Source organism: Erinaceus europaeus, chromosome 19 (genome assembly GCF_950295315.1).
Source record: "Erinaceus europaeus chromosome 19, mEriEur2.1, whole genome shotgun sequence".
In the NCBI taxonomy this organism is placed as follows: Eukaryota; Metazoa; Chordata; class Mammalia; order Eulipotyphla; family Erinaceidae; genus Erinaceus; species Erinaceus europaeus.
Window position 1 is genome coordinate 16376303 of NC_080180.1, and position 27835 is coordinate 16404137.

At 37.6% G+C, this 27835-nt stretch overlaps 1 protein-coding gene across 5 annotated transcripts in view; it reads right to left on the bottom strand.

Moving 5' to 3' along the window:
• Positions 1-6627: 6627 nt before the first annotated feature.
• Positions 6628-27835, bottom strand: part of DENND1B (DENN domain containing 1B) — a 206639-nt gene continuing 185431 nt past the window's right edge. For 3 of the 5 annotated variants that reach the window (XM_060178489.1, XM_060178493.1, XM_060178490.1), the window contains 4 exons: positions 17846-17917; positions 10439-10524; positions 8329-8545; positions 6628-7251 (listed from right to left, as the gene is read on the bottom strand). In XM_060178489.1, coding sequence (XP_060034472.1) covers positions 6715-7251; positions 8329-8545; positions 10439-10524; positions 17846-17917 — 912 coding nt within the window. In that variant the 3' untranslated portion in view covers positions 6628-6714. The remainder of the gene's footprint in view (positions 7252-8328; positions 8546-10438; positions 10525-17845; positions 17918-27835) is intronic. The other 2 variants (XM_060178491.1, XM_060178492.1) reach the window with 1 other exon arrangement.

Below are 27835 nucleotides of genomic sequence, written 5' to 3' on the forward strand. Positions count from 1 at the left end.
AAACTTTAAAAGTTATTCCTAATTAAAACCTAAAGTTTAAATTTGGGGTGAGATTTAATGATATAATGTGAGTAAAAATAAAACTAATTCCACTTAATCATTTCAGTACCCTAAAATACTGTTTATTTTTGAATTTTTAATCTTTCTTTTTAAAGCATTTATTTCATTTTTCTTTATAAAATGGAAATATTGACAAGACCATAGGATAGGAGGGCTACAATTCCACACAGTTCCTACCACCAGAATTCTGTATCCCATCTCCTCCATTGATAGCTTTCCTATTCTTTATCTCTCTGGGATTATGGACCCAGGATCATTATGGGGTGCAGAAGGTGGAAGGTTTGACTTCTGTAATTGCTTTCCCACTGAACATGTGTGTTTGAAGCTCGATCCATACTCCCAGACTCTCTTTTTCTAGTGGGGCAGGTATTTGGGGGAGCGGGGCTCCAGGACACATTGGTGGGGCCATCTGCCCTGGGAAGTCAGGTTGGCATCATGGTGGCACCTGGAACCTGGTGGCTGAAAAAGAAAAATATGAAGCAGAACTAATTGTTGACTAATCATGAACCTAAAGGCAAGAATATTGCAGATGAGATTTGGAGTCTCTGTTTTGGAATAAACTAGTAGGTCTATTTTAGGTATATTCCAAGGGGTCCATGACTTTATTAATTTTTGCCTGAGCCTGACCTCTGATATGCAGGTGGACCCAAGTTACTGTCTGGGGAAATGGTGTCATCGTTGGACAAAGGACTAGAAAGCTGGATCAGGGAAGAGAGTAGCTCCCAAATATGGGAAAAGTATATAAATACTGTTAACCGTAAACCCCATTGATTTGATCTGTGGCCCATATTCAGCACAGGAGCCTGTGTAATCTCTGCATCCCTGTAGGTCTGAGCTCACATTCTGTGGTCATGGGTAGGAACATTCCAGGCTGCACTAATTTCAGGGCCCGTCCTCCTCAGGTGGTAGGTAGAGTGTACTGTCCAGTCTCTCTTCGGAGAATGGAGCAGTCCCTTCCATTGTTGATCCACATTGAGGGCAAGGTCCTACAGGGGCCCACAAAGGGGTCTATTATGTTGTTCCCAATGGAGATGACCAGTGACAGTGGAGAGAGGGATCTGCTAGAAGTCTGGCTCCATCATATCTGTGTGGGACTCCCTGACCAGGGCTCCAGGTAATGGAGTGACTAAGGAGCCATCATTAAAGTATGGCAGTTTCTTGTCCTTATCCAGCTTTTGTAGTCCTCACTTCACTAAGCGTTGTTTTCAGAGTAGCCTGTGAATGGAGTAGACAAGATGTTAAAAAATCAACATCAATGATATTTAGCTAACTGTTGGGCCTATAGTAATTACTATTATATATCGGACTGTTAGATATTTGCTACTCCTATGGAAGCAAAAGGTAAGCCCACTATTCAGAAGTTCTTCAGCCCAAGAAAAATGTTTGTATTTATGCTTGAATGTTAGAACTAAGTGGAACAAACAGCTAGTAGATGAAAAGTTTGCCTTTTTAGTTTTGGAGACACTCCCCTTACTTACTTCTGAGACTCAAGCTGAGGTCTGTAAGCACAGCTAGCTGTTTCACTCAGGTAACACAGATATAGTTGGTGACACGGCACTATGATTTGAGCCTGATAAAATAGGCTGGTCATACATGAATCTGTCTGAATACTGACCTGTCAGAACGATTCAGGCTCGTGTTACAAAGCTCATAAATGGAAGTGGTAGGGACACTTAACAACACTTCATCCCGACACTGAGGGGAGAGAACAGGTCAGTTATGAAAGAGTCACCACTCGGCAGAGTTTTGATTATGACCAATTTTATTTTACAGCTGCATTGTCGGGCACTTTATGGTATAGTTCATCCAATATGTATTTTTGCATATTTTACACATCTTCCCAATAGTAGTCAACTTTAGAGATGATTTATACTGTAGCCTCAAGGATGCAGGAGTAAAGATTCAATTCTCAGTGATGGGGAGGTTATTACATATATCTGTCACTGTGTCTAACGAGAAGCTTAGGATTTCCAGCTCCTTTAAATACTCAGTTAAAGCAAAAGAACTAAGTTTTGGAAAAGTCTGATTCTGAAACTTCTCATTTTAAGTCACAGCTTCATGTAATTCATACTTGTTTCCTCTTTCAGGCACTGTTACAAGTATGAAATTATAGCAGACTCAGGAAATCTCATTTTAGGTGTTCTGATTACTAAAGTAGCTTCAAACTAATCAGAAGTTACACTATATAAAAGGTGGTGAGCTGACATATATAGTTTGTTTTACATGCAGACTCCTAATTTTGTCCTGTCCTAAACATCACAGAATCAACCAGATGGTGGATTTAACAGACCTCAACAAGGCTCTCATCCGAGAATTGAAATGCGATGAAGAGCCTTAGAGGTTCATTATATCAAAGAGGTAACATTGTTTGCAACTTTGCTTTACTTCATCTAAGTATGGTTTGAAAAGACACAGCTTTCTGGATATAGAGACTGCAGTCTGCAGTAGACACTGCTGTTCAGTACCTTGTTTTTGGTTTTTTTTGGTGTATCTGTGTATTGCATCCAGAGCTACAGATTTTCCACAGTGCTTTTCTGCCTCATTCAAGTATAATAAAAGTAGAAATCTATAGAAGCTCTAAGAGTAAACTGTACATTGTACAAAAATTAACTTAATTTACAGACAGTCAGAAAGTGTTGGCAATGCCCTTTATAAATCCTAGCAGAAATTCATCACAAAGTAAATTACAGTTCTACATACATGGTCATAACCCTACAAATGACATTTAGATTTATGCGATACAGAACTGGGCATTTGCTAATTGTACACATGTAGAATCAGCATTCTGCACTATATACATTTCGTTTAAAGTGACAGCATTGTCAACACTAACCTAAGGTTCAGGTTTTCCCATTGCATATTTACTGTTGCTGAGGCAGTTAGTTATGATACAATAATGCAATATCCATAATTATTTTTTAAATAAAAACATTTCTCTTGTCAACAAAATAAAGAACATTTTTATCTAAAATCACAAAACCATTCATTGCTACATACAATTTTACACAAATACTGAAAAACATGACCTTAAGGCATCTGCTAGGAAGCAGATGTGTATATTCATGTGAACTACATTATGCATGAAAAATATTGCACAAAATCCTATTATTTTCCAAATAAAATAAGCTTTCTCAATGCACATAATTCCCTATCTTGATCAAATAAAAAAACTGTCAAAATAACTATGCCTCTTAAATAAGCTTCAAGAAACAAGACACTACAGTATCTGGGCTCAACATAGGAAAGATTTCAGCACAGAGGAAGCTTGTTGAAATGATTTCCTATATTAAGTGCTTGGGGGTGATCCAATTTGGGTATTCATTTTACAAACCTTATATTCTGATTTAAGTATCTACTTAAAAACAAAACAAATTCATATAGAAAATTAATTGGTGAAAGCAATTTTTCTTGAAAATTTCAGTTTTCCTAGAAGAGAGTGAAAGTCTACTGATTGCAAGAATATTCACAGCTTTCTCCTCTTGATTAAGAGTCTACTTCTTCACTTTATTTAAGACGTGCTTAATTCATTAGAATTCTTGGATCCTAGTACTACGGTATTAACACAGATTCCTAACTACAGCACTGTCACATGCAGTTTTTAATTTCTAAGAGTGGGAGTGGTGTGGGGACTGTTTCTAGACAATGCTATTATCAGGAAGACAGTTCAAACTTGATTCCCATCAACTGCCATTTATACCTCACTTAATCCTGCACTGTGGAAACGCCCCTAAATTCGTGCCATTAGAGAGAGCTCTGTACTGCCCAGTTAAAGCAGTGAGCACAGAGGTGACAGAATCAGATAAAGGAAACTTTAGTTTCTAAAATCTCTGAAACTGTTCTTAAGTAAAATCTTAGCTAGCAGCATTTTTATGTTAATGAATTGGAAAGGGTTCTATGGTGCTGTATTTGGAGCACTCTAAATTAAGCAGCTTCCTTTATTTGGTGTTAGAATCTTGGACAAGCAATCTCTAAGCAAATTATAATTAACAAATATTTGTAATGCCTTTTATTTAGTTCCTTCAAGGCAGATGCTTTATTGGTGACTATTTACATGCCGTATATGACTCTCATGAAAAATTAATATTTTCTAAATGGGTGAGTTACAGATTTTTAATCATAAAATAATCTTGCTCTATTTTGGTCCCTTTCTAAAGTTTGCCCAAGTAGGTTCTCTCTCATCAAAATCTGTTACTTAATGCCACTTTCATTGAACAAAACAATAACTTCTAAAGTCAAGTGAAACTTCTCTATTCTCCCAAAAGGCCATGGAGGCAATATCTCAAGGCAAAAAGATTCCAGCTCGAGTGGGACTCATGGAGAATCGTTATCTGTTTTGAGGCCATGTGACAGACTGTACCAAGTCAAAATCTTATCACTTACAGTCTTGTTATAGAATTAGGATAGCATCTTTGGGGGAAAAAAATCAAACAGCATATTGATGGTTGTCAGAAAAGTCATGACACATTTTTACATAGAAAAACATAATACATCATGACTTTCCTGATAGCCCAATATCTGGTAATAGAAAATATGAACACAGTAGAAAAAAGGTAATACTTTTAAGAATTCACCATAATTTCATTCTCTCTATATCCAACTATAATACTGGGAAGACTGGTTTAAGAGCAGAATTCGAATACTCAAAAATTTCAATGGTTTGAAATACCAATACTTGTCATTAACCTTTTGGATATTAAAAAATAGCCACACAGGGCTTATTTTCAATCTGGAGTATAAAAGCTGATTTTTATGTGTTAAAGTAAGGCACAAATTCGATTATTACTTGTGAGTGGCTAGATATTCCCAAAACAACATAGGTTTATAGTCAAACATCTTGTGAGGTGACGAAAAGAAAAGTAATTTCTACTTCTAAGGGATGAGGCTTACTAAGCAAATGAACTAAAACTCAGATTTTGTCTATGTCACTCAAGTTTCTCATTCAAAGTATAAAAACCACTCCCAATAATCACATCAAAAGGCTGCCTACATTCAAGACACTATGAAGGAAATATTTAGCAGCAGGTTAACAACCAGAGTGACCCTTTTTTCCTTCTCATTTAAAAGTATTTTTGATACATGGATTTCTATACAGTGTAATGGAACTTTGTAATGAGTATACAGATGCAACATTTGAAAGAACCTTGAATCTTATTTTTGTGTTAAAAATAAGGATTAAACACTTGTCTATCTAGGGAAAACAGTATTTGTATTTCTTAAACGAATAGTTATTCCCATTTAGATTCTAAAATGCAGTTTTAAAAAGTTGGTCATTTTCTTTAAAAGCTAAAAATTAAACTCAGTAGGTATTTTATAGTCCTGGTTGGTTTCTGTATGACTGAGAATGTATATATGTTGCACATACTAATAGCAAATTAACCATAATGCCATTTTTTTACTACACCTATAAGTATAGCCTACCATGAAATCAATCCAAAATTATCTCTTAGATAAATTTCAAAGCTTAACAGTGAAGCTGAGGTCCTAAACAGAAGAATCCTAAATTTAGATAAGATACTAATGTGGGCTGTGCATAGTGACTTCCTGCAAGGGGGCTGGATGGGAAAGAGGAACATCAGTGCAGAGATCTGACCAACACTGTTTCAGCTAGTTTGTCAGTCATCAGAAACAAAAGAATGAGAAGCTGTCACAACCAAGAGGAAGTTTGGGTGATGGGAAAACTATGGTAACCTGACTAGGTTCCTGAAACAGAAGTATGTCGGGAGCAAAGTATGGGTACCATTGTTCGTTAACTGGTGCGAATATGCCCAACTATGGTAAGATAGATCCTGTATTTTCACAAGTTTTCTATAAATCTAATTTTTAAAATATAAATTCGATTATTTTGAAAAGTAAATTTGAGATGACGTTTCAATAGACCATTAGCAGTTAATTAAGAAAGACAGTTTAAGTTACACTTGGCTTTCCGGGGTGGACTCCTGGATAGCAAAGGCATAGAGACTGAAGGAGGTTTACAGTGTCATCTGTAAACAGAAGTCATTCAATTCACATTGTCAATCAGTTCTTCAGATAGTTCACTGAGTGAAAGTTAAATGCGTACCTTACTTTTGGGAAAATATGGCTGCAGTGTCTACTAGAGCTTTTTAACTTTAAAAAAAGGAATTTTGTCCTTGATTCAATAACTAGAAAAAGGCATTATTGCTCTGCAGAACACATACTCATCCTTCAAAATGGACATGTAATTCCATAAATTAAGCATACTTAACAGATTTAAGGTTAAGGCAATTAGTGGGTCAACAGTTTCAGCACTTATCAGGGTAGTTCTGATAAGTTTTGAGATCTTGATTCTTTCATGCTTAACCAGCTTAGTACAGTAGCTATTGGTGAGATCAAAGGGTAATAGATGAAGACTTAGTTTAAATAAAGCGAATAGCATTAAGCACCAAGTACTGGGGAATCATATGTTCAATATACACTTTCAATATATTAACTAGTACCGAACTTAAGGACATAGAAGACTTAGCTTTACATGTAAAAACCAATGACTGTACTCATGAGATGAATAAATGGAGGGGGGGGCAAAGGAAAAATAAATGTTGAAACTGTAGCTATTCCTACTAATAATTGTTTACAGATTATGTGAAATCTTCAAATGTCTCTATAGAAGCTTGATGCAAATGACTGACAATTGCTGATTTAGGCTTGATTTCCCCTTGTGTTTTCTTTTGAAACAGTGAAGTCTTTTTGGAAGGCAGGTGTTATGGGACATAGTGACACGACTTCATGAAGTAATCCAACATCTTCTGAAGTCTCTTGGGCTTCTTTCCCTTCTTTCTCCCAAGGAACAAAAGTAGAGGCACGCCGCCCAAGATTGGGTAGAGGCAGATCATCTGAAACCTCACTTAGTGTTTCCTTTTGTTCTGTTTTTCCTTTTTCAGTTTGGGAGACTTCAGAAGAAAGTAGTTTGAAATTCACTCCTGAAGCAGAAGCTGCCTTTTCCTGTACTATGGGGCTGCTCGCATGGTCAGCATTGAGGTGCTTTTCATTGTTTTCCTCTTTCAGCATGAACAGAGACTCTGCCAAACCACTAGAGGAAACTCGCTTTCGGGGAGAAGGAGGCAGGTGTTTGCCACGGAGGGCACTGTCATCCTGCCCGAGATGCCACTCTGTCTGGTCGCCAGAACCACCGCAAAGTAGGGCCAGATTATTTTCACTAGGAGCATTGGATTTATTCTGAAAGAAAATAAGCAATTTGTAACTATTTGGTGGAATTATAATACTTTAGTAACATGTCACTTACATTATGAAATTAATATTCAATGATGGAAACGAATTCTTTCAGAAGAAATACAGCACTGACACTTGAATGCCTGTAAGTGGCCCTACTGAGCAAGGATAAACAGGGATTGGGCACCCGTTACCTACAAAACTCAAACTAGAATTACTGGCCAGGGTGGGGAGAAAAATAGAGCCTTTGTTGGTTACTTAGTAGCCAGAATTCTAGTGTCTATCCAAAAGTCAACATCTTGAAGAGAGGGCTGCCCCCCACGGACACTGCAATATTATTCACACAGCCAAAATGTCCATTCATGGAAAGATGGCTAAAGAAAACAGTGTATATATACACTGGAAGACATACTAGGTAAATCAGGCCAGAAAGACAAAGACTACATGGGGTCTAAAATGAACTCAGACTATAGAGGGAGCAGGAGGAGAAAATATGGCCGTGGTGGCTAACAGGTACAGGATGACAGTAAGCAGACCACAGGCCCTGCAGGAGAAAAAAGCATGAGTGATCAGTTAGAAAGATTAGACTGTATATTTAAACTTTGCTACCTTAATTGTGGAAAGAATATTCGAATGAGGACAGAGTCTATAAAATTTGAAAAATCAGTGAAATAGATGGGAAAAGTTGGAGCATATCACTCACATTTTGAAGCACAACTGCAAGAAAACAAGAAAACATTACTAGGAGATACACTTCATCATAGGTAGAGACCCAGGTTTAGAGGTGGTGTCGTATCTATTTCTCCAACTTAAAAAGAAAGGCCATCAGTAGTAGTAAAATCATATAGGCATCATATAATCATATAAGCCTCAGTGCAAAAAAGTAGAGTTTACTGCCTTACAATGACAACCACGAGGATGAGAAAATTCAGCTGCTGAAAATAATAAGTACATTTTACTATATTTCTGAAGCTTTCACATTACTTAGAAGCTAAATTCTCCTATGGATTCAGATATTAGTCACAATAAGGGTAAGAATGTTTTAAATTCTACTTTATTAAAAAAGTGGAAACATCAACTAACCGTAGGTTTGTAATCAATCTCATCCATTGATCTAAAGAAATCCAAGCTCTTTGCTGCCGCAAGCTTTCCTTGATCTGAGCTGTGTGTGCTCAATGTATCAAGGATCTCACCTAGTAAGTCCATTTCACCTGCATAAGGAGTCTTTACTCTTGTTTCAATAGAGTCATCACTTTCATAAAAATAAGTAGATGCCTCTTCCCCATCTTCAGAGGACAACCTGAAGAAAAAAAACTTGTATAAGTGCATATAAACAGCTTCTCACCAACTCCATTAATGAGATATCTAAAAGCAAAGTGATATTCAGTGGAACAAAATGAATAGGTCCACGGCCAAATGGAGATGTACACCATTTCCAGTGCTGCGAAGTTGAACACACTATGCACAGCTAATTCATACAGCACCTTGCCAACCTAGGAACTGAAGCAAAGCCTGTCACAATCTACTGGTAATTCTGTGGGGTTGGGAGCATTAGCTCTAGTTAGAAACAGGAGAATGGATACATGGGAAGTTTAATATAGTCCAAATTCAGTCTTTTTTCTTCCTTTTTTTTGCCATCAGGGTTATCTCCAGGGCTCAGTGCTGGCACTAGGAATCCACCACTACTATTGGCCATCCCCCCTTTTTTATTTTATTGGATAGGATAGAGAGAAACTGAAAGAGGGAGAGAAAGATACCTGCTGAACTACTTCACTACTCGTGAAGCCTCCCAGCTGATTATAGCAATAACTAGTTATGTTTTCTTTTATAAAGACAGATATGCCGGGGGGGGGGGGGAGATCAGAGCCAAGATGGCGGCGTGACGGCATCTCCTGAATTTCTCTCTGTAAAGCAGCTGCTTAAATGCTGGGACTATAGAGTAGGGGGAGGATTTCCAAGCCAGTGGTTGAAGAAGCATACAGGAGGGGTCAAAGTGGAGCCAAGAAGGAAAGCTGCAGATCCTATATAAGCTGGAACAGGTTACAGAAAGGACATAACATACCAGAGCTGGAGCCATCCACCAGGTTCCAGATGCTACCACGATGCCAGGCAGACAACCCCAACATGTGTCCTGGAGCCCTGCCTCCCCAAACCCCCACCCCACTAGGGAAAGACAGGCTGGAAGTATGGATCAACCTGTCAACGCCCATGTTCAGTGGGGAAGCAATTACAGAAGCCAGACCTTGCACCTTCTGCATCCCACAACGACCCTGGTTCCATACTCCCAGAGGGATAAAGAATAGGAAAGCTATCAAGGGAAGGGATTGGATATGGAGTTCTGCTGGTGGGGACTGCGTGGAATTGTACCCCTCTTGTCTGATGGTCTTGTCAATATTTCCCATTTCATAAAATTTTTTAAAAGTCAGATATACATAAAGAAGTTAGACACATTACTCTTATTTGCCTTATTTTATATTATGATTAATCTTTAACTTTGTATTAAATTTCCCTCTTCTGAAAGCACCATAAACTTGAGTCCCATCCCAGTTTGCTTTGACTGGTATCACAGCCTGATATCACATCTGCTCCTTCTCAGTAGGGAGACACCTGCAGACTTGCTTCACCACTTGTAAAGTGCCCCCCACTGCAGGTGGGGAGCCAGGGGCTTGAATCTGGATCCTTGCACTTCATACTATGTGTGCTTAACTGGGTGCACCACTGCTCAGCCCCCCTTTATTATTTGATGAGAGACACCAAAGAACTCTTCAGCTTTGGCCTAGAGTGGTTATGGGGATTGAACCTGGGACCTCAAAGTCTCAAGAAGGAAAGTCTTTTGCATATCCATTATGCTTCCTTTATCTCAGGGATGGGGAAATAGCACAGTGGTTATGCAAAAGGGTTCTCATATGTGAGGCACCAAAGGTCCCAGGTTCAATCCCCAGCATCGCGATAAGCCAGAGCTGAGCAGTGCTCTAGGAAAAAAAGTTGTGTTATTTAGACATACTTGCTTTCCCATCACAAGATTTAACCCCCATGAGACCTCAATAAACACTGATTGCTGTTGCTGAACATGGCAAGGAAATATAATTGGATTTCTCAGACTGTGAATTCTTTGAATTTGTTTTTCCATTTTAAAACTTAAGCTATTAAAGTCACACCAAACTTGAATGGGACACTAAAATCCACTACTTGCTTGCTTGATCTTTCAACCTCCTCCTCCTCCTCCTCATCATCATCCAGAACACCATCGAGGCGCCTAAGAGGCTTTTTCAAGCGGGCCTGGAGAGGAATGAAAAGTGAATTGGCATTAGCAGTTGAAAATACGATTAATGAGTCCTGCAATAAATCTGGAGGTCCACTGGACAGCCTCCATAACTTGCCCAAGGTCGCATAGCCTGTCAGGAATGGGAGCCAGGAAACAGAACTGATGTCTGTGCTTTGTGACCATTCCCTTCATTTTTCTCCCACAAATTTTTACATCCTGCATCTGTCTGCATACACCACAGATTCTCAATTTTATTTTAACATCAACCGTTTTTTTTTAAGTTGCTGCTTTCAGAGAAAGACACATGTTATCTAAGTTGTTTTTTTAATCAATTTATGAGTTTTCACAGCAGAATTTGAATCAGAAGGAAAACTAATGATTTCCTTTCTATGAGTGTTATGCTTTGTGCCACCTATACTCATAACACATGCACTCATTGACTATCAGAAACAAGGTTTTAACAAATAGTTAAATATATAGCAAGCTGTAGGCACTGCGGTCTCCACATATAAATTAATAATGTCCAAACACATAGTTCCTGTGTGCTTTGTAACTTCAAATTACATAGTTCAAAGGCCACAAAAGGAGAGAAATAATTGCAATTTAATCACTATTCAAAATGGGGTGGGTCAGGGAAACAGAACAATGATTATGAGGAAAAATAATAAACCAGATTTCCATGACTGAGGTTCCAGGTAAAACCCCTGACTACCAGAAGTCAGAGCTGAGAGGTGCTCTGGTTTAAGTAAAATTAAAACCATAGAAACCAGTGACAGTTTTAACAAAAGTACTGCTGAGAATTTCAGAGCTTTATAAACTTAGATCATCTTTACAGCTCTGTCTTTGATAGATTAAATCTCAGGTACAGTATTTGCAGCACAAATAAAGGACTGTTCCCACTATGCCCAGACACAGGGCAAAAACAGTGGGAAATCAGAAGCAAATAGGCTTAGACTATACCAGATATATTAAGTCTTCTTTAGGGCAGTGAAAACTTAGGTGACAGTAGCAAACCTTGATCTAGATTCAGAAATCACAGATGATTAAACATCACAATACAGGATATGATACAGAACTGAAATATAAATTACTAAAAAATGTCAAAATACAGTTTTAGAAACATACATTTCTAATACTAGTGGGGGAGGGGCACTTATTCTTCATACCTATTTTCTTTCAACTTAAAAAGAAAATTAGTGTCGGTTGAATGAATTTTGTGCAGTGCATGTATTCAGAGAAAAATATTTCCTATCTGGATAGGAACTCCAGAGTTGTAACTATGCAATGACAAAGTTTCCAAGGGTCAGTAAGAACCTTCATTGTAAGTTATGGAGAACTCCCTAAAGTTGGCACCAGGACAGTCACAATACCACCTAAATCTGGAGACAGATACTTTTATAAAAGGAAAAGAGGGGGGGAAGGGAGAGGGAGAGAGAGAGAGAGAGAGAGAACGTGGCTATGAAACAGATTAAGGGAGCCACAGGTTGTGAAGATGGTGAAAAATTGAGAAGAAATACAGTGGCGGGGGGGGGGGGGCGACTCAGCATGGCAGTACTGCATGTGCCAGTGTGAAGGGGTAGTTTGGTCTGAGTCTGTTAAAATATTTTTTAGAGGAAAGAGAAAAAAAAAAGTGATACCCAGCAGGAAAAAGCCATCCTATGCATACTTTACAAAGCTTTGCTGAATGATGTAGCACAGTACAAGCTCCTATAAGATCAGTTTGCATCACAGTTAAGCCATTGCTGGAGAAGCTGCTGCCTGCTATCGTGTAGAATGGATTTCCCTTGTCTGCAGTTTGAAATGTCTACAGTTTCTTCCGTAAATTGCTGTGACGTGAGTGAGGAGAGTTTTTCTTTTCTCCCTGATCAGAATACTAATAAACAGCCAGTTTCCTTTATTGCCCTAAAAAACAAGTTGTAACAGTATGTGTGCTACCTCTAAACTCTTGAAAGTGTCACTAAAACTGCATGATACTCTCTAGATGTCTGTAAAGTTAATGAATAGCATCTTGAAAGTTGAGCTTTTCAAGTACTGATATCATAAAAACATGGTTAACATTTTTAGAAAATTAAGGATAATAATTAAGTCACAGAAAAAAGCATATTGTAAATATTTTAGTATTTGTTATCATACAAAGTTTTATAATCTTAGGTGTAAGTCTTTGGTTTGGTATTTGGTTAATGAATACAAGCAGTAGTAATCAAACCTAACCTGGAGGTAAAGTAATTTAAGTAAATTTATTTAGATAAATAGTACTCATAAAATGTATATATGTTTTTTTGTCACATGAAAAGCAACACGATATTTTTTCAACAAATACTGAAAAACTACTAAAAGCTGGTACTCTGAACTTTTTATAGATAAATACGTGTATGTTCTGTGCACAATGAAATAGAATCATTTCAACTAGTGTCTTACAATATGCATGGAATAAAAATGCAGCTAAAATAAAATAGAATGCCTCACCATATTTTAAATCATAAAGTTCTATTTTCAAATCTAACTAAAATTTCTATTTTATCATAATATCATAATCAAATTTTTTTCATTATCTTTATTCATTGGATAGAGACAGCCCAAAGTTGAGAGAGAAGGGGGAGATAGAGTGGGAGACAGAGAGCCACCTGCAGCCCTGCTTCACCACTTGCAAAAATTTTCCCCTGTAGATGGGGACTGGGGGCTCGAACGTAGGTCCTTGGGCACTATAACGTGTGCTTAACCAGGTCTGCCACCGTCCAGCTCCCATAAAATTATTCTTTAAAACATAGGTAGTTAATGTTTCTTGAAGAAATGTGTACCTTCACTCACAGTAGACAGTTTCTGGTGAATATTTAAATGGAGTTTAAAAGCTTGTAAGAAAACACATAGTGCAAAGAATACCATCTGATTGACAAAATAACGTTTCAGGGTCCACAAGGCACAATGCATATTTCATCCATTCATTCATTCAACAAAGACTGAAAAAGTGTCGTTTGTATCCTAGGTGTCAGGTTATAGGCTAAGGTACAATGAAGGTCGAGAACAGCCCCATGGATATTAAATTCTAGTGAAACAAGGACTGAGCTCAGCAGTCATAAAATGAGCATACGGAGTATGACTGTAGTGCACCGCATGAAACTATGAGGCCAGGAGTCTGGCCCATTCGGGAAGGTGAACAGAAGTCTCTCCCTGAAAGAGGCTTGAGCTGAGCCCTGAAAAGTGATTAAAAGTGATTACTTATTAAATAGATATTAGTAAGAGGAAACACAACACGCAAAGGTCATGTGCAGGATAATTAGGACAAATATGGGATGAAAGACAAGTACTGGTGCTCTGTGTTAGTGCTCAGGCTCCATCCACGAGAGGGGAGGTGCATTAATAATGCAGGTAGGGAGTCGGGCAGTAGCGCAGTGGGTTAAGCACATGTGGCGCAAAGCACAAGGACTGGCAAAAGGATCCTGGTTCAAGCCCCCAGCTCCCCACCTGCAGGGGTGTCTCTTCACAGGTGGTGACACAGGTCTGCAGGTGTCTATCTTTCTCTCCCCTTCTGTCTTTACCTCCTCTCTCCATTTCTCTCTGACCTATCCAACAACAACATCAATAATAATAATAACAACAATAAAAAAACAAGGGCAACAAAAGGGGATATATATAAAAAAACTAAAAAAATATATAGTAATTCAGTTAATCTTTCCATCACTAGGTGGCAAATATATACTTAGAAGATGAGTGCTGAATGACTTAAATTCATAAAGGACTATAAGGCAGTGGGAGAGATGAGATTTATTCCAGGGAAGAATGGGAGACAGGGTACTGGAGGGGACAGACCAGAGAGAGACCCAAGACTTATAGGTCTAATGATAATGAATATAACAGCCAAATATATATTTCTTCAAAAAAAATTTTTGAGATTCTACCAGCTTTTTAACATTTTATTTTTTTAACAAGATACATGGGGTGGGAGAGATAGCCCAGAGCACTTCTTAGCTCTGGCTTATGGTGGTGCTGAAGACTGAACCTGGGATCTCAGAGGCTCAGGCATGAAACTTTTGTAGAACCATCATGCTATCTCCACTGCCCTGGAGACTCTTCTGAAAGGTGCTAGTGTGCATTTTTGGAAAGTAAGCTAGTAGCAACATCTCATTATAAAAAATTCTTAGCATCTTTTCTTTCCACAAATGTCAACTGCATGAAGACCTCCATGGTGTGAGGGATAAAAAAAAAGAAAAAAAAAACTTTCTTCTCAAGAGTTTTTCAAAAATATGGTGAAAAACTACCAGGATGCCGAATATAATGTCATTACAAACATGAACTTATTCTTTATTACTTGGACGTAATTGAATGAAAACTTTTTAGAATCATAGCTGAAATTGTATGGAAGTAACTGACCACAAATTGCACAAACTTAGTACAGTTATACCATTGGTAATGCTACTTCACTAGTAACCTAGAAGTTATAGGAGTTGGCAAATAACTATTAGCACTGACAACTCTCTTGGGTGCCAGCACTATACCGAGGAAGGAGGCTGGGTATAGGAGACAAAGTAAGCAGGACATTACTTTGTCATGAAGAAGGAAAACTCAGGTGGGAAACTGCATGGCACACATTCTCAACTAGACTCCTACTAGGTTCTAAATTCAAATGAGTGAAAATTTTTTTTTTCTCAAATGGAAATGTAAAATGTAAAGTACACATATGTACATGTAAATCCACATAGTTTGGGGTGTAAACATCTGCATAACAAATGATGCTTCCAAATAAAGCACAAAATACTATGTTAATGTAGAAAAGAAGGAAATTCTCAACCTGCAGACACCAAATAGTGTCAAGTGACACATGTGAGAAGGAAATGTTATCAGCAAATGTACAGAGAGTGGCAGAAGCAGGAAGCCCTAGTCATGAAATCATCAAGTTGAACCTTTGAAGAGACTTCAGAAGTAAATTGGTTTTGATACAATGAGCATGATAAGTGTTTCTTTTCACGACAATAAAGTTTAACAAGACAGAATTGTGAGACTTATTCCCTGGAGCAAAGGGGCCTTGCTTTGCAGTTAGCATTTTCATCACTAGATGGCAGGCAAATACTAGTAAGGTTGACTCAATTTAAATTCACTGTTGAGGTTTGGGGTTAAACCGCAGGAAATAAGCAGCTTGTGTTATTGTCCCCATATGAGAGTTGCAATAACTGAGGTCCAGACGTTTTACCACCCAAAGTCTAAGACAAACTTCTAAACTTTTTATATGAAACATGAGAATAAATTAAAAACTACTGTGTGAGAAACTATGACAGAGATACTTTAAAAACTTCCCAGCAGTTTGGATTTGAAGAGTTATAATTACTTTAGTTGGTAGCAGAAACACAGGAGTTAAGTGACTTGCCCATGACTGATTTACTTCCACTTGTCAGGTGATTCGTATATTGTCCTTCATTTCGGGAAATAGCTACTCAAGTTGTGGTGGATGGTTTTCCCAGTTTTATATCTGAGGGAATTGAAAACCTAGCACATTAGTTACTTGGGCTAGACTAGACCATCAGAAAGAGTAAGACTCCAACCCAAATGTTCTGGGTATCTGAATGGCGGGCTCTTCCCCCTCTAATCACATTATATAAGTATGTCCTAAAAGACTCAGAAGAAATAAATATCTAGGACTAACCAGAGAAAGACTTTGTTAAAATAACAAGTTTTAACCTCGTTTAAAGTAGGCAGTCATTACAGAATGATCAAGAGTGCTAGCATGCCAGGTGCATTCCGAGATGGGAGATGAACATACTTTTCCAAAGATCATGAAAAACATAATTTCTGTCAGAGCAAAAAGGTAGATGGAAGGGTCAGCATCGTGTATATTTGGTGAAGTCTGAAGAATCAAGCTAATGATTCAGCTAGATTGTGATCAGGCTCACAAGACAAGCTTTTGTGGAAGCATTGAAATCACATTTCTGAGAAGCTAAGTGCTATGCAAGATTAGATCAGTAGAGAAATTCTGGGGGGGAGGGGTCAGGGGTGGCACACCTGGTTAAGCATACTATACATTACAATGTGCAAGGATTCGGTTCTAGTCCCCGGTCCTCACCTGCAGGGCTTCACAAGTGATGAAAAAGCTTCACAAGTGATGAGAAAGCTTCACAAGTGATGAGAAAGCTTCACAAGTGGTGAAGCAGGGCTGCAGGTGTCAGTACTTTTTCCCTCTGTATATCCCTCTCAATTTCTCCCTGTCTCTATCCAATAATAAAAATAAGTATTTATGCAGGGGTAGGTAGCATAATGGTTATGCAAAGAGACTTATCCCTGATGCTCCAAAGCCCCAGGTTTAGTTCCCCGCGTCACCTTTAGCCAGAGCTGAGAAGTGCTCTAGTAAAAATAAGTAAATAAATAAAAAAGGAGGGGCAGGTGGTGGTGCACCTGGTTAAGTGTTCACATTACAGTGCACAAGGATCCAGGTTCAAGCCCCTGGTCCCCACCTGAAGGAGGGAAAGTTCATGAGTGATGAAGCAGGACTGCAGGTACCTCTCTCCCTCTCTGCTTCCTCCACTCCTCTCAATTTCTCTGTGTCTACACAATAATAAATAAAATATTTTTAGGAAAGAGCAATTCTGAAGTGATCCAGCTCTATTCAAGAACGCTGCCGGCTGCTGGCTCTCCCCGTTCACAGTCGTCCATTTGTGTCACCTTTATTTACTTTAATCTTAAATTTCCCTGCTGCTCAAAATTAGTATATTCTTATCTGGTGGGTAGGAATTTGTTTGTGAACAGTATTACCAGTAGCTTTTATGGGAGAAAAACCTTTGAGTGTCCTCACACCTCCCGCAGTACTGAGCGAATCATGAGGTACGTTCCACTTTTGGAGACGGGGAGGAACCAGCACTTGCTCTCTTGTCAGGCTAATGGTTTATTATTGTAAGGGCATTCCTGTCTTACCATGTTCTTAAGACCAGGAGTCATTTTTTAAATTCATTTTACTTCTAATTCCACTTCCATTTAGGGAAAAAGAAAAGGTAAAAGAGTATCAATAATTCCCGTCCTAACAAGGAGAAAAAGCTGGGCAATCTTTTACAAACGTTATTCTTGAACCTATCACAGAGGAATTGTAAGGCAGCCAAGCAAACTAAACGCCAGGGTTATAGGCCCTTCCAAACTGAGATGGAATCTATCTCAGGATCTATCTCACTGTTGGTAAAACAATAAAGAGACAGAAGGCATATGGACCAGGGAACAGAAATCTGCTAAAAATTTCATAAATTTTAGTATGGGTTAAACAACCGAGGATCTCAATGATGAGAGGAGCTTGTCATTACTGCAAGCTCTTTTCCATAGGCAAAATTCTACCATCTTAATAGTTAAATCAAACAAACTTACCAGTATCCTGTGAAGTGGATCAAGATTGGGATCTACTTGGAAAGCTGAAAAGTTCTTGTTGGTGGTGCAGGTCTGCAGAGGATAACAGAAAGGCTCTACAAGGGACCTGCAAGAAACCCCACCTACTTCCCCATGCCCCACCCCCACAACCAAGCCCTAAATTGCTGACAAACATTAGCAAACTGAAGGGCACCACCACTGTGCAATGGCCTAGCAGAGAGCAAGAAGACCTCTCGGGGTTAGGATCCTACACTGAGGGCAAGAAGAGACCTAGCACCAGTGGGAAGGGGCCGGGAGTACGCAAAGTACCCAAGGCAAATCTCAGATATAAGGAGGCTCACTTGCCACAGGAGATTGAGAGACAGATCTGCACCTGAGCCACAGGAGCACCTGGTCTTCTAAGATTGAAGCTTGGGGCCAGAGCACGGAAAGCCTATAAGGATAGAACCAAGGTCGTGGCAATCAAAGTTAACAACCGAGGAAGGAGCAAAGACACTGAGAGGCGGTCTCCTGCCCCAATGTGGCTCAGGTGTAAAAAGGAAAGTTGACTGCTGAGGGGGGAGGGGAAACCTCCACTAGGAGAATTCCAGTCTATGTTGAGATGACTACAGCAACCACACAGATGGGCGTGTGCACTCAGAAATCACTAGGGAAAGTATATGAAAAGACAGACAGCGTGCATGAACTGGTGGGATCCCTAGGGAGAAATGGAATCTAGAAAAGTGTCAAACTGAAGTGACGGAAAGTAAAAAGTAACTTGTAAAGAGGAATTCCTGCGTTGTATCATAGACTAGAGAGAATAGATGAACTCTCAGACAGATCAACAAAAAGTATCCCAATATTAGCAGATGCTAATAGTAAACTATGTAAAATAAAGGAAATAACTCCACTCATATCATCAAGACAAGATATCTAGTAATAAGAGGACGGGCGGTAGTGCAGCGGGTTAAGCGCACGTGATACAAAGCTCAAGGACCAGCATAAGGATCCCGATATGAGTCCCTGGCTCCCTACCTGCAGGGGAGTCGCTTGGTGAAGCAGGTCTGCGGGTATCTATCTTTCTCTCCCCCTCTCTGTCTTCCCCTTCAATCTCCATTTCTCTCTTTCTCTCTGTCCTATCCAACAACGACAACAACAATAATAACTACAACAATAAAACAAGGGCAACAAAAGGGAATATTTTAAAAAATTAAAAAAGATATCTAGTAATAAATCTAAGTGAGGACTGGAAAAATCCTCTATACAATGAAAGCATCAGACAATTTTCCTTGATGAAAGAAATTAAGAGAAAACACAAGCAGAAAGTCACCACATGTTCATGAGCTGAAAGAGACAACTACTGTTTAGAAATCCCTACTACCCAAAACCACCTATCAGAATTAACAAACAATAAAAAGGAAGCAATGGGACCACAACCAATTAAAAAGCTTCTGCAAAGCAAATCAAACAACCAGTAAAAGGTATAGGCAGGGAAAAAGGAAGGACACTCAGAAGTGGTAGTAGGTGTGGGTGGGACTTAAAAAGAGAAAGTAGGACCATAGGGAAAAAAAAAAAAGGAAATCTATATATATTCTATTCTCCATATCTGTGACATGGGAGAACTACTACAGTTTTCAATAGAGGGAATGGGGACACAGAACTCTGGTGGTGGGAAAGGTGTGGACTCATACCCTTCTTATCTGAATTTTGTAATAAAATTACTAGTAAAAAACACACAAATGAAAAGGCAACCTACAGTAAAGGGGAAAAAAATTGCAACTCACATATCTGAGAAGAGCATAATGTCCAAAATACGTAAGGAAAAATCACACAATAGCAAAACCCAAAACAATCATAATAAAACCCAATCCAATTAAAGCAGGCAGAGGACACACACTGATGTTTTTTCAAAGACATACAGATAACTGAGTGCATAACAAGGTGTCCAACATCACTAATCATTAAGAAAATTCATGTCAATACCAGGTGAGTTACCGTCTCACAGCTGTTAGAATGTCTACAACAGACATGAGATGGAGGGGTGGTGCATGCAGTAAAGCTCACATTTCCATGTGTGGGGACCCAGGTTCAAGTCCTCAGGTCCCACCCGCAGGAGGGGAGCTTCATGAGTAGTGGAGCAGTGCTGCAGTTCTCTCGATCTTATCCTCCTGCCTCCCTTTTATCTTCTCCCTCTCTGCTTGTCTTTGTCTTTATCAGAAAAAGGAAAAAAAAAAAAAGCTGCCAGGAGTGTTGGAGTTGTGAGGTATACCCTTGATAATACTGGCGGCAAAAAAAAAAAAAAAAAGGGGAGGGGGAGAGAATATATGTTCACAAAGATATAAAGAAAAAGAAACACTCATGCCTTGTTAATGAAATGTAAATCAGATCATCAGAGAAATGCAGATTAAAACCACACTGAGATTCCACCTCCGATCTGTGAGAATGGGCTCCATCAATGAAACCAGATGTTGGAGAGGATGTGGAGAGAGAGCGAGCACTCTACTACACTGCAGGTGGGAATGTAAACTGGAGCAACCACTCTGGAGAACAGTCTGGAGAATCCTTAGACAAATACACATGGAAATGCCACCTGACCCAGCAATTCCACTGCTAGGCATATACCCAAAAGATACAGTAACACTGATTCAAAGAGATATATGCAGCCCACGTTTATAGCGGCCTTATTCACAATAGCAAAGGCCTGGAAACAACCAAAATGTCCTTCAACAGGTGACTAAAAAGTTATGGGACATGTACTTAACAGTATTAGGCAGCAATAAAAAAGGGATGACACTGTATCTTGGGCTAAATTGGATGGAATTGGAGATTTATGCTCTGTGATGCAAGTAAGGAGGCGAAGAACAACTGCAGAATGGTCTCCCTAATATGCAGAATATAGACAATTAAATATACAAATGTGAAGAAAAAAAACAAAACAGTAACCTATTTTCAAGACTATGGGAGAACGGTAGTGACTATCTATGGGGGTGGGGAGAGGGACACAGACCTCTGGTGATGGGAGTGGTGAAAAAATATGTATAAATAAAATTAAAACTATAAAAATAAAATTTAAAAAGAAAGAAAGAAATGTAAACTGGTATAACCACTATGGAAAATAGTAAGGGGCTTCCTCAAAAAGATCAGAAGCAGACTACTAAGTGATGTAGCAGTTCCACTCTGGGTATTTGCCAAAAGGAAGATAACTGTACGTCCACATACACTGCAGCATTATACACAACCACATACATTGCAGCATTATACACAACCACATACATTGCAGCATTATACACAACCACATACATTGCAGCATTATACACAACCACATACATTGCAGCATTATACACAATAGTCAAGACATGGAAACAGTCAATAGGTTAAAGAATTAAAGAATGAATATGTCTATTACTCTACACATGTGTGAACCTGGAGGGCATTATGCTAAATGGACTGTCAGGCAGAGGATGTTGAATGCTGTGCAACTCAGATGTGTGATCTAAAAAAGCCAAACTTACACAAAGTGGACTGGCAGTTGTCAGTGGTGGGGAAGTAAAGAGATACTGGTCAAAGGACACACACTTCTAGTTACAAAATAAGTAAGTTATAGGGATCTCATATGGAGTTAGACAACTATAAATACATAATATTGTATTAAGTTCTTGAAGGCATAGAGGCTAAGAGGGCCAGAGAGATTAGCTCACACTATTAGGGCAACAATTTGTATGCTTGAAGAAGTCCCAAAGGCTGCAGTTTCAATCCCACTGCACCACTGACTACATGTGCGAAAGCTTATTTCAATTAATATTACATCAGTAATGAAATCTCCATATTAGATAAGAGACAGAAGATTTAGTGACAGGAACCCCTTCATAGCAGCTCTTTTTCAGAAGTGAGAGTTTCCTTTGGGAAGTTGAGTTTGACAAAATACTATATTAAAATCATCCCAGAAATATAGTATTTTGGAATTCATTTCTCTGCTGTTGAACAGAGACTATATAAAAGGCCAGTGACAGCACTGTACCAGTCATCCTAAAAGACACTCTCACTCAAGTGTGTTTATACATAGAAAGAGTACCATGAGGTCACAGGAGGCTCCATTATTCATCTGTGCTTACATGCAATACAGCTATGAATTGCTAATACTTTCAAGTTAACTTTAAGTTATTCATATGTCAAGTAATTGCATTAATACAATATATAGTTAAAATATATCGTTCTAATATTTTAATATTTTTCTGCTCTTCTAGCACTTTTTTAAAAAAATCATACTCTTACATTAACTTTTCAGTAATATAAATTATTAAGCAGCACAAAAAGCAAGAAGTACATTGTACAAGACCATTAAAATATTCTCAAAGATAAACAAGTAATCAGTTGATAAATGGTAAGTTATTTGAATTTTACTGTTGTTGATAGTTTCAATACTTCAACATTAAAGAAAGATATCTTATTATTACAACTAAGTCTACTGTATTTTCAACTCGGCTTTTTTCATTAACTGATGATCTATCTAGCTACAATTAAGTAATTAAAAAGTCATCACTGGTTACACAACCATATTATTTCTAATTACTTCAATTACTCATGCAAAAACAGAAATTGCAATTACATTTTGATTTCAAAGCAGTAGCTAACAAATGTTAAAAGTTAAAAAAAAAGAAAAAAAAAGAAAAAAGGCAAAGATGGAATAGGCTTCTACAAAATGGATCAGCTAGTGTCATACCAAAATGTTAGGAAACTCACAGAGAACATCCAGAGAAAAGTGCAAACTAAGTAGCTCTAGTTTATAATTGAAATGGGGACACAGGCCAACATGAGATGTATTAAGTATGATTCTGATATTTTATGTTCTGCATCAGAAAATGTAACAATGTGTAGTAGGTAGACATCCAATCTGAATTATATTGAGACGTGATCACTCTTTCCTGAGGGACGCTGACAAGTAGCAGCAGTAACCCCTATGAAGACTGGCTTTTCCTTGCATTGCCAGTAACACTGACCTCTGGCCAACCTTCATGGCAGTTCTATACAAAAAACAAGGAAGATAGTCATTTCTACATCTCAAGATGTCTGTGAGGGAGTAAGGGTTTGTCTAAAAACACTGGGTGTATTTAATACTTAATTGGGTAAATCAAAATCACTGAAGAGGTAATGGGAGAAAAAATTATACTAAGTAAAAACAGAACAGAAAATATTGAAGAAAAATATTAATAATGTGATTGCTGGCAGAAAATCCAGGATGGTATTATTCACTATATGTACTAAATGGGGCTTTGTGTGTGTCTATTTCAAACCTTGAAAAATGAATGGCATAGTTGTCTGGCAATAAATCTGAAGAACACAGTAACAACATTTAAAAGGTACATTTCAACTTGAAGATATGTCATAGTATATACTGAGTATGATTACATAAGTGAAACTATCTTTTGTTATGTCTTTATAGTATATTAAGTATTTTAAAACAGAACTAAACTGTTATTTACTTTATTGCAAAAGAAGCATATTTAGTATAATATGTGATTCTTATTCCTATAGTTACATTCATCATGGGAATTGTGGTGAATTTCTTTTTTTTTTTTAATCTGGTTTACTAAATTATGAGCTAACAAGAATGTTAATTCCACACTGTTCCCACCACCAGAGTTATGTGTCCCCAAGCCCTCTACTGGAAACTGCAGTAGTTCTTCCAAGATCACAGATATGGACTGACTATTATTTATGCTAGAACTATACTTTTTTTTTTTAAAAAAAAAGCCCTGATTAGTTAATGAAAGGAGTTAGTTTTAATTATTCTTTGTAAAGAATAATGTTTTCAACAATCCTATGGACACTAGAAATGTCTTGATGTGTCTTCTACTGTACTGTTCTAAAAGAGACTACTCTGACACACAAATTTTGTGCTATAAATTTTATGTCTAAATACTGTCTTGTGTTCACTTTTCCTCCAGGAAAGTATTAATTATTTCCACTAGAGGGCACTCCTGTAATCCACAATGGGAGGGAAGGATACATACAGATTTTATTTTAAACAAATTTGATGTGTTGGCTGTTAATATCATTTCAATAGAGGGAAAAATAGCTTTCTTTAAAGTTAACACTGTGCTCATATTTTAAAAACTGGAACTGGATAAGCTTTATGAAATACAGACATTAGTATAAATAAATAAAATTAGACTATGTGAAAGATAACTGAGACAGAAACTGCTAAAATGAGTTTTCATTTAGGTGGTATTTTTTGTGAGCATGTTTAAATAGAAATACAGTCACTTATTTCAAAACTTTTAATCATTTAAAACTTTCTAATAGATTTATTTTTTATTTTTTATTTTTATTTATTGGATAGAGACAACCAAATCCAGAGGGAGGGGGGTGACAGAGAGGCAGAGAGACAGAGAGACACCTGCAGCCCCGCTTCACCACTCACAAAGCTTTCCCCCTGCAGGTGGGGACCGGGGGCTTGAACCCGGGTCCTTGTGCATTATAATACATGCGCTCAACCAGGTGTGCCACCACCTGGCCCCAGATTTCTTAATTTTAATTGACCATTTTAACTTGATCAAAATAACAGTATCCTCAATACTGAGTCAAATTAAATTATGAACTAAAACTTAAAAAATTTCACTTATCATTGATTTAACTTATTGTTATCATTATAAAAATGATTAAGCATTCTTTCCAATTATTTGAGTTTTCCCTTCCATACACACATTTTTCTCCTCTCTTCCCAGGTCAAGTTACTTTTCTCACTTTGTGATTTACAATATTTTTTTTCATGAGAAGCAAGTGGTTACTTCCTATTGAAAACAATAACTAGGTAGTCGTAGTCTCTTCTTCAGCCAATAGCAAACTGTTCAATTAATTGCATTTTCTATATATTCCAACAAGAAGGTCATTTTAGATATGTCACCTGAGCAAGAAACACTAGCTTTCATTATATCCTATTAAAATTTTACTCCTTGAATCCACTGAACTTCACTGAATACATGTGTGGCATAATCATAATATATAAATCATATCCTATTTGGTATGGAGAGCCAATCATTTATTATTCTCAGCAAGTAAGTATTAGAGAATCTAGGTTTTTATCTTTTCTCTTATCTATATGTTGTAAATATACGTAAGGCTTGGTGATAATTATATTTTACTTACTGCCAAGTGGTAATACCAGTTTCACTTCACAATATTTTAAAATATGAAATTTACTAGTTGTAAAATGTAGAACATCTGACTTTTCATATTTTTCAAAACATGCCTATGTACTGAGCTTTCTCTCAAGTCTGAATTCAACCAGTGTATGGCTTTGAAATGCTTTACTTGAAAGTCTTTACAAGCTAAAGGGTAGATAAAACTTCCAAACCCATTTTTAAAGAGAAAATGACATTAATCATCAATAACAAAGTAAACTCATAACTCCTGTATTATATATATATATATATATATATATATATATATATATATATATATATCCCACAAACACATCAGGGATATTTGCAAATCATCAAATATGTAAGGACTCAAAAGCAGCAAGATTTCAATGAGAGTGTGTGTATTACTGTGCAATGGGAAAAATGGAAAATCACAAAGATCATATTTTATGGTTAAAACATCATCACTTATGCATTCAGTTAAGCTATGTGCTCAGATCTCAAGCTATAAGTATGCCTGTAACGTTTTAGAAACAGAATAAACACTAATAGTTTAGTCATATTTTGTCTGAGTAGAAATTCTGACTCCATCCCAAGTGTGGGCACACTGTTTTATATCATGTTACAAATGAAAAAATAACCTTCCATTCACATTTTCTCATGCAGTTTCTACATAACTGATTGGTTATGCTGGCGAAACAGCAGATAACTGCAACTTGTCCAGGACATGAAATAGTTAAGAGTTCTATGTGTGCCGGGGTTTTAATAAGGCTTAACAACAAAAAGCTTCAATCTTCCACTTTCACTAGATTTTGTTGCAGTGTTTCTGCCTTGCTTAGGGCCATCCATCTGTTAATGTTGACTTGTAATACAGCTAAGCTACTGCCAGCATTTCACTAGTGTGCATATGCGTGTTTGTGTGTGTGTGTGTGTGTGTGTGTGCGTGCGTGTGTGTGCGCGTGTGTGTGCGCATATGTGTGTGTTGCATCTTACATGCATTACAATCACTAGAATAAGCATAGTTAATATTACTTAAAAACAGACAAGTAGCTTAGCATCATTCTAATATTTTTTAAAAATGGCTCCATTCAGATTCTGATGAGTTTTTACAAGAAAATCTTTAAACAGTTTTTAATTGACAGGGTTAGTGATCTAAATACTTTTCACTAAGTCTATGCTATCTTGTTCTGAGATGAAACTGGTTAAAGAAGGTAAGTATCCAGAGAAGATTAAAACTGTTCTGCACCATGACCAGTGGCAGTATTCTCACTAGACCCAACTGGCCCTGTTTTCAATAAAACTAGAGGAGGCTCCTTTCCCTGGAGTCCTGTTAGGCTGGGGCTGCTGTTGGAACTGTCATCTCCACACAAAAGGAAAAGGGTTGGGCTTTACAAATGTGAAGCCTAATTGGGAGATCTTCATGGCTGTACCCTTGACATTTATTTAAGCCTCATCAACAAAACGGGAAGTAACTATACTAATTAGCAGGCCAGCACACAATTCCTATTTGTTGGGGACAGATATAGACTCACAATCTATTCAAAGGCAAGCTAAATAATAGAACATAGGCTTAAAACAATATATATTTTGAATTGTTTGTTTTTATAGTATACAGATTTAAAAAATTTTTTTTTGTTTTTACATATATTCTTAAGACTTAAGTTATCATAATTTAGCTTTGATCTTTTGAGAAACAGATCAAAATAAAGTCTCTCATTTGTACAAGTCCAGTTGGAAATTGGAAATGTAAAATTCTTCATATAGCTGAAGTTACTCAAATGGATAACCAGACAGGCAAGGAATGAAATGAGTTATGCTTATATCTGTTATTTAGACAATTTTACTGACAGTAGAAGTACATGCTTAAGGCCTTAGAAACTTATAAATCAAAATATTTCTTGGGATATTAGCTGCATATTTCCTTTTAATACATGTATTTGCCAGCAATGGTGCTTCACTGTGCTGGGCTGACTTTTTCAGACAGAGAGGAAAAAGACACAGCACTTAAGTTTCTCTCAAAGTGGCAGAAGCCAGGCTTGAACCTGGGTTTCATGTATGGCAAAGGAAACTCACTATCCAAGTGAGCTCTTTTGCTGGTTCTAAATTTCCTTTTAAATACTGGGATGTGAAGTCATCTCTACACAGAACAAAGACAATTCCAGGGTTCTGAGCTATTGTTTTACAGACGAGAAAACTGTTAGTGACTCTGGACAATAACTACAAAAAGAGAAGAAAGCCAGATGATGCCACTGTCACAAGAAATAAATTCAGAGAGGATATACATGCATACATGGAGACATGTGACTACTGAGTGGGAAATCATTTATATATGTTACCCAGAGCACTTAGAGCATCCTAGGAAACTAGTGTGTATCACTAGTATCATTTTACAAATGTAAAGAGGGCTTAGGAATGCTATATTTTGTTCATTCCTAAATGCTTGTACCTTTAGTTAAGTCTCTGCTTCCCCTGTGTCTGACTGCCCGTTCTCCAGAAGCACTCCAACCCAAAGCAAAGACACAGTCTCCGTGGATAGGAGCCACACTCCTAAAATTAGTTCATGTGCTTTTGAATTTCTATTCTGTTATTTTTTTTAAGCTGTAGAACTTTGGGCCTATATCTTAATCCTTTTGCTCCCTATTACAAGGGAAAAATGAAGATAACAGTCCCCACTGATTGTATTGTTGGTATTTGTAAATGGATCCTGTAGTATATGTAATCAAGCACGGACAAAAGGTAACAAATTAGAAGGCAGGAGAGGGCCTGCTTTTTCTTGAGTTCCTTTAAAAACATGTAATAGCTTATTCTATTACACTTGTAATCTTTTTGTTTGTAAGTGACTTAAGTCTCATGTAAGAATGAAGCAAAA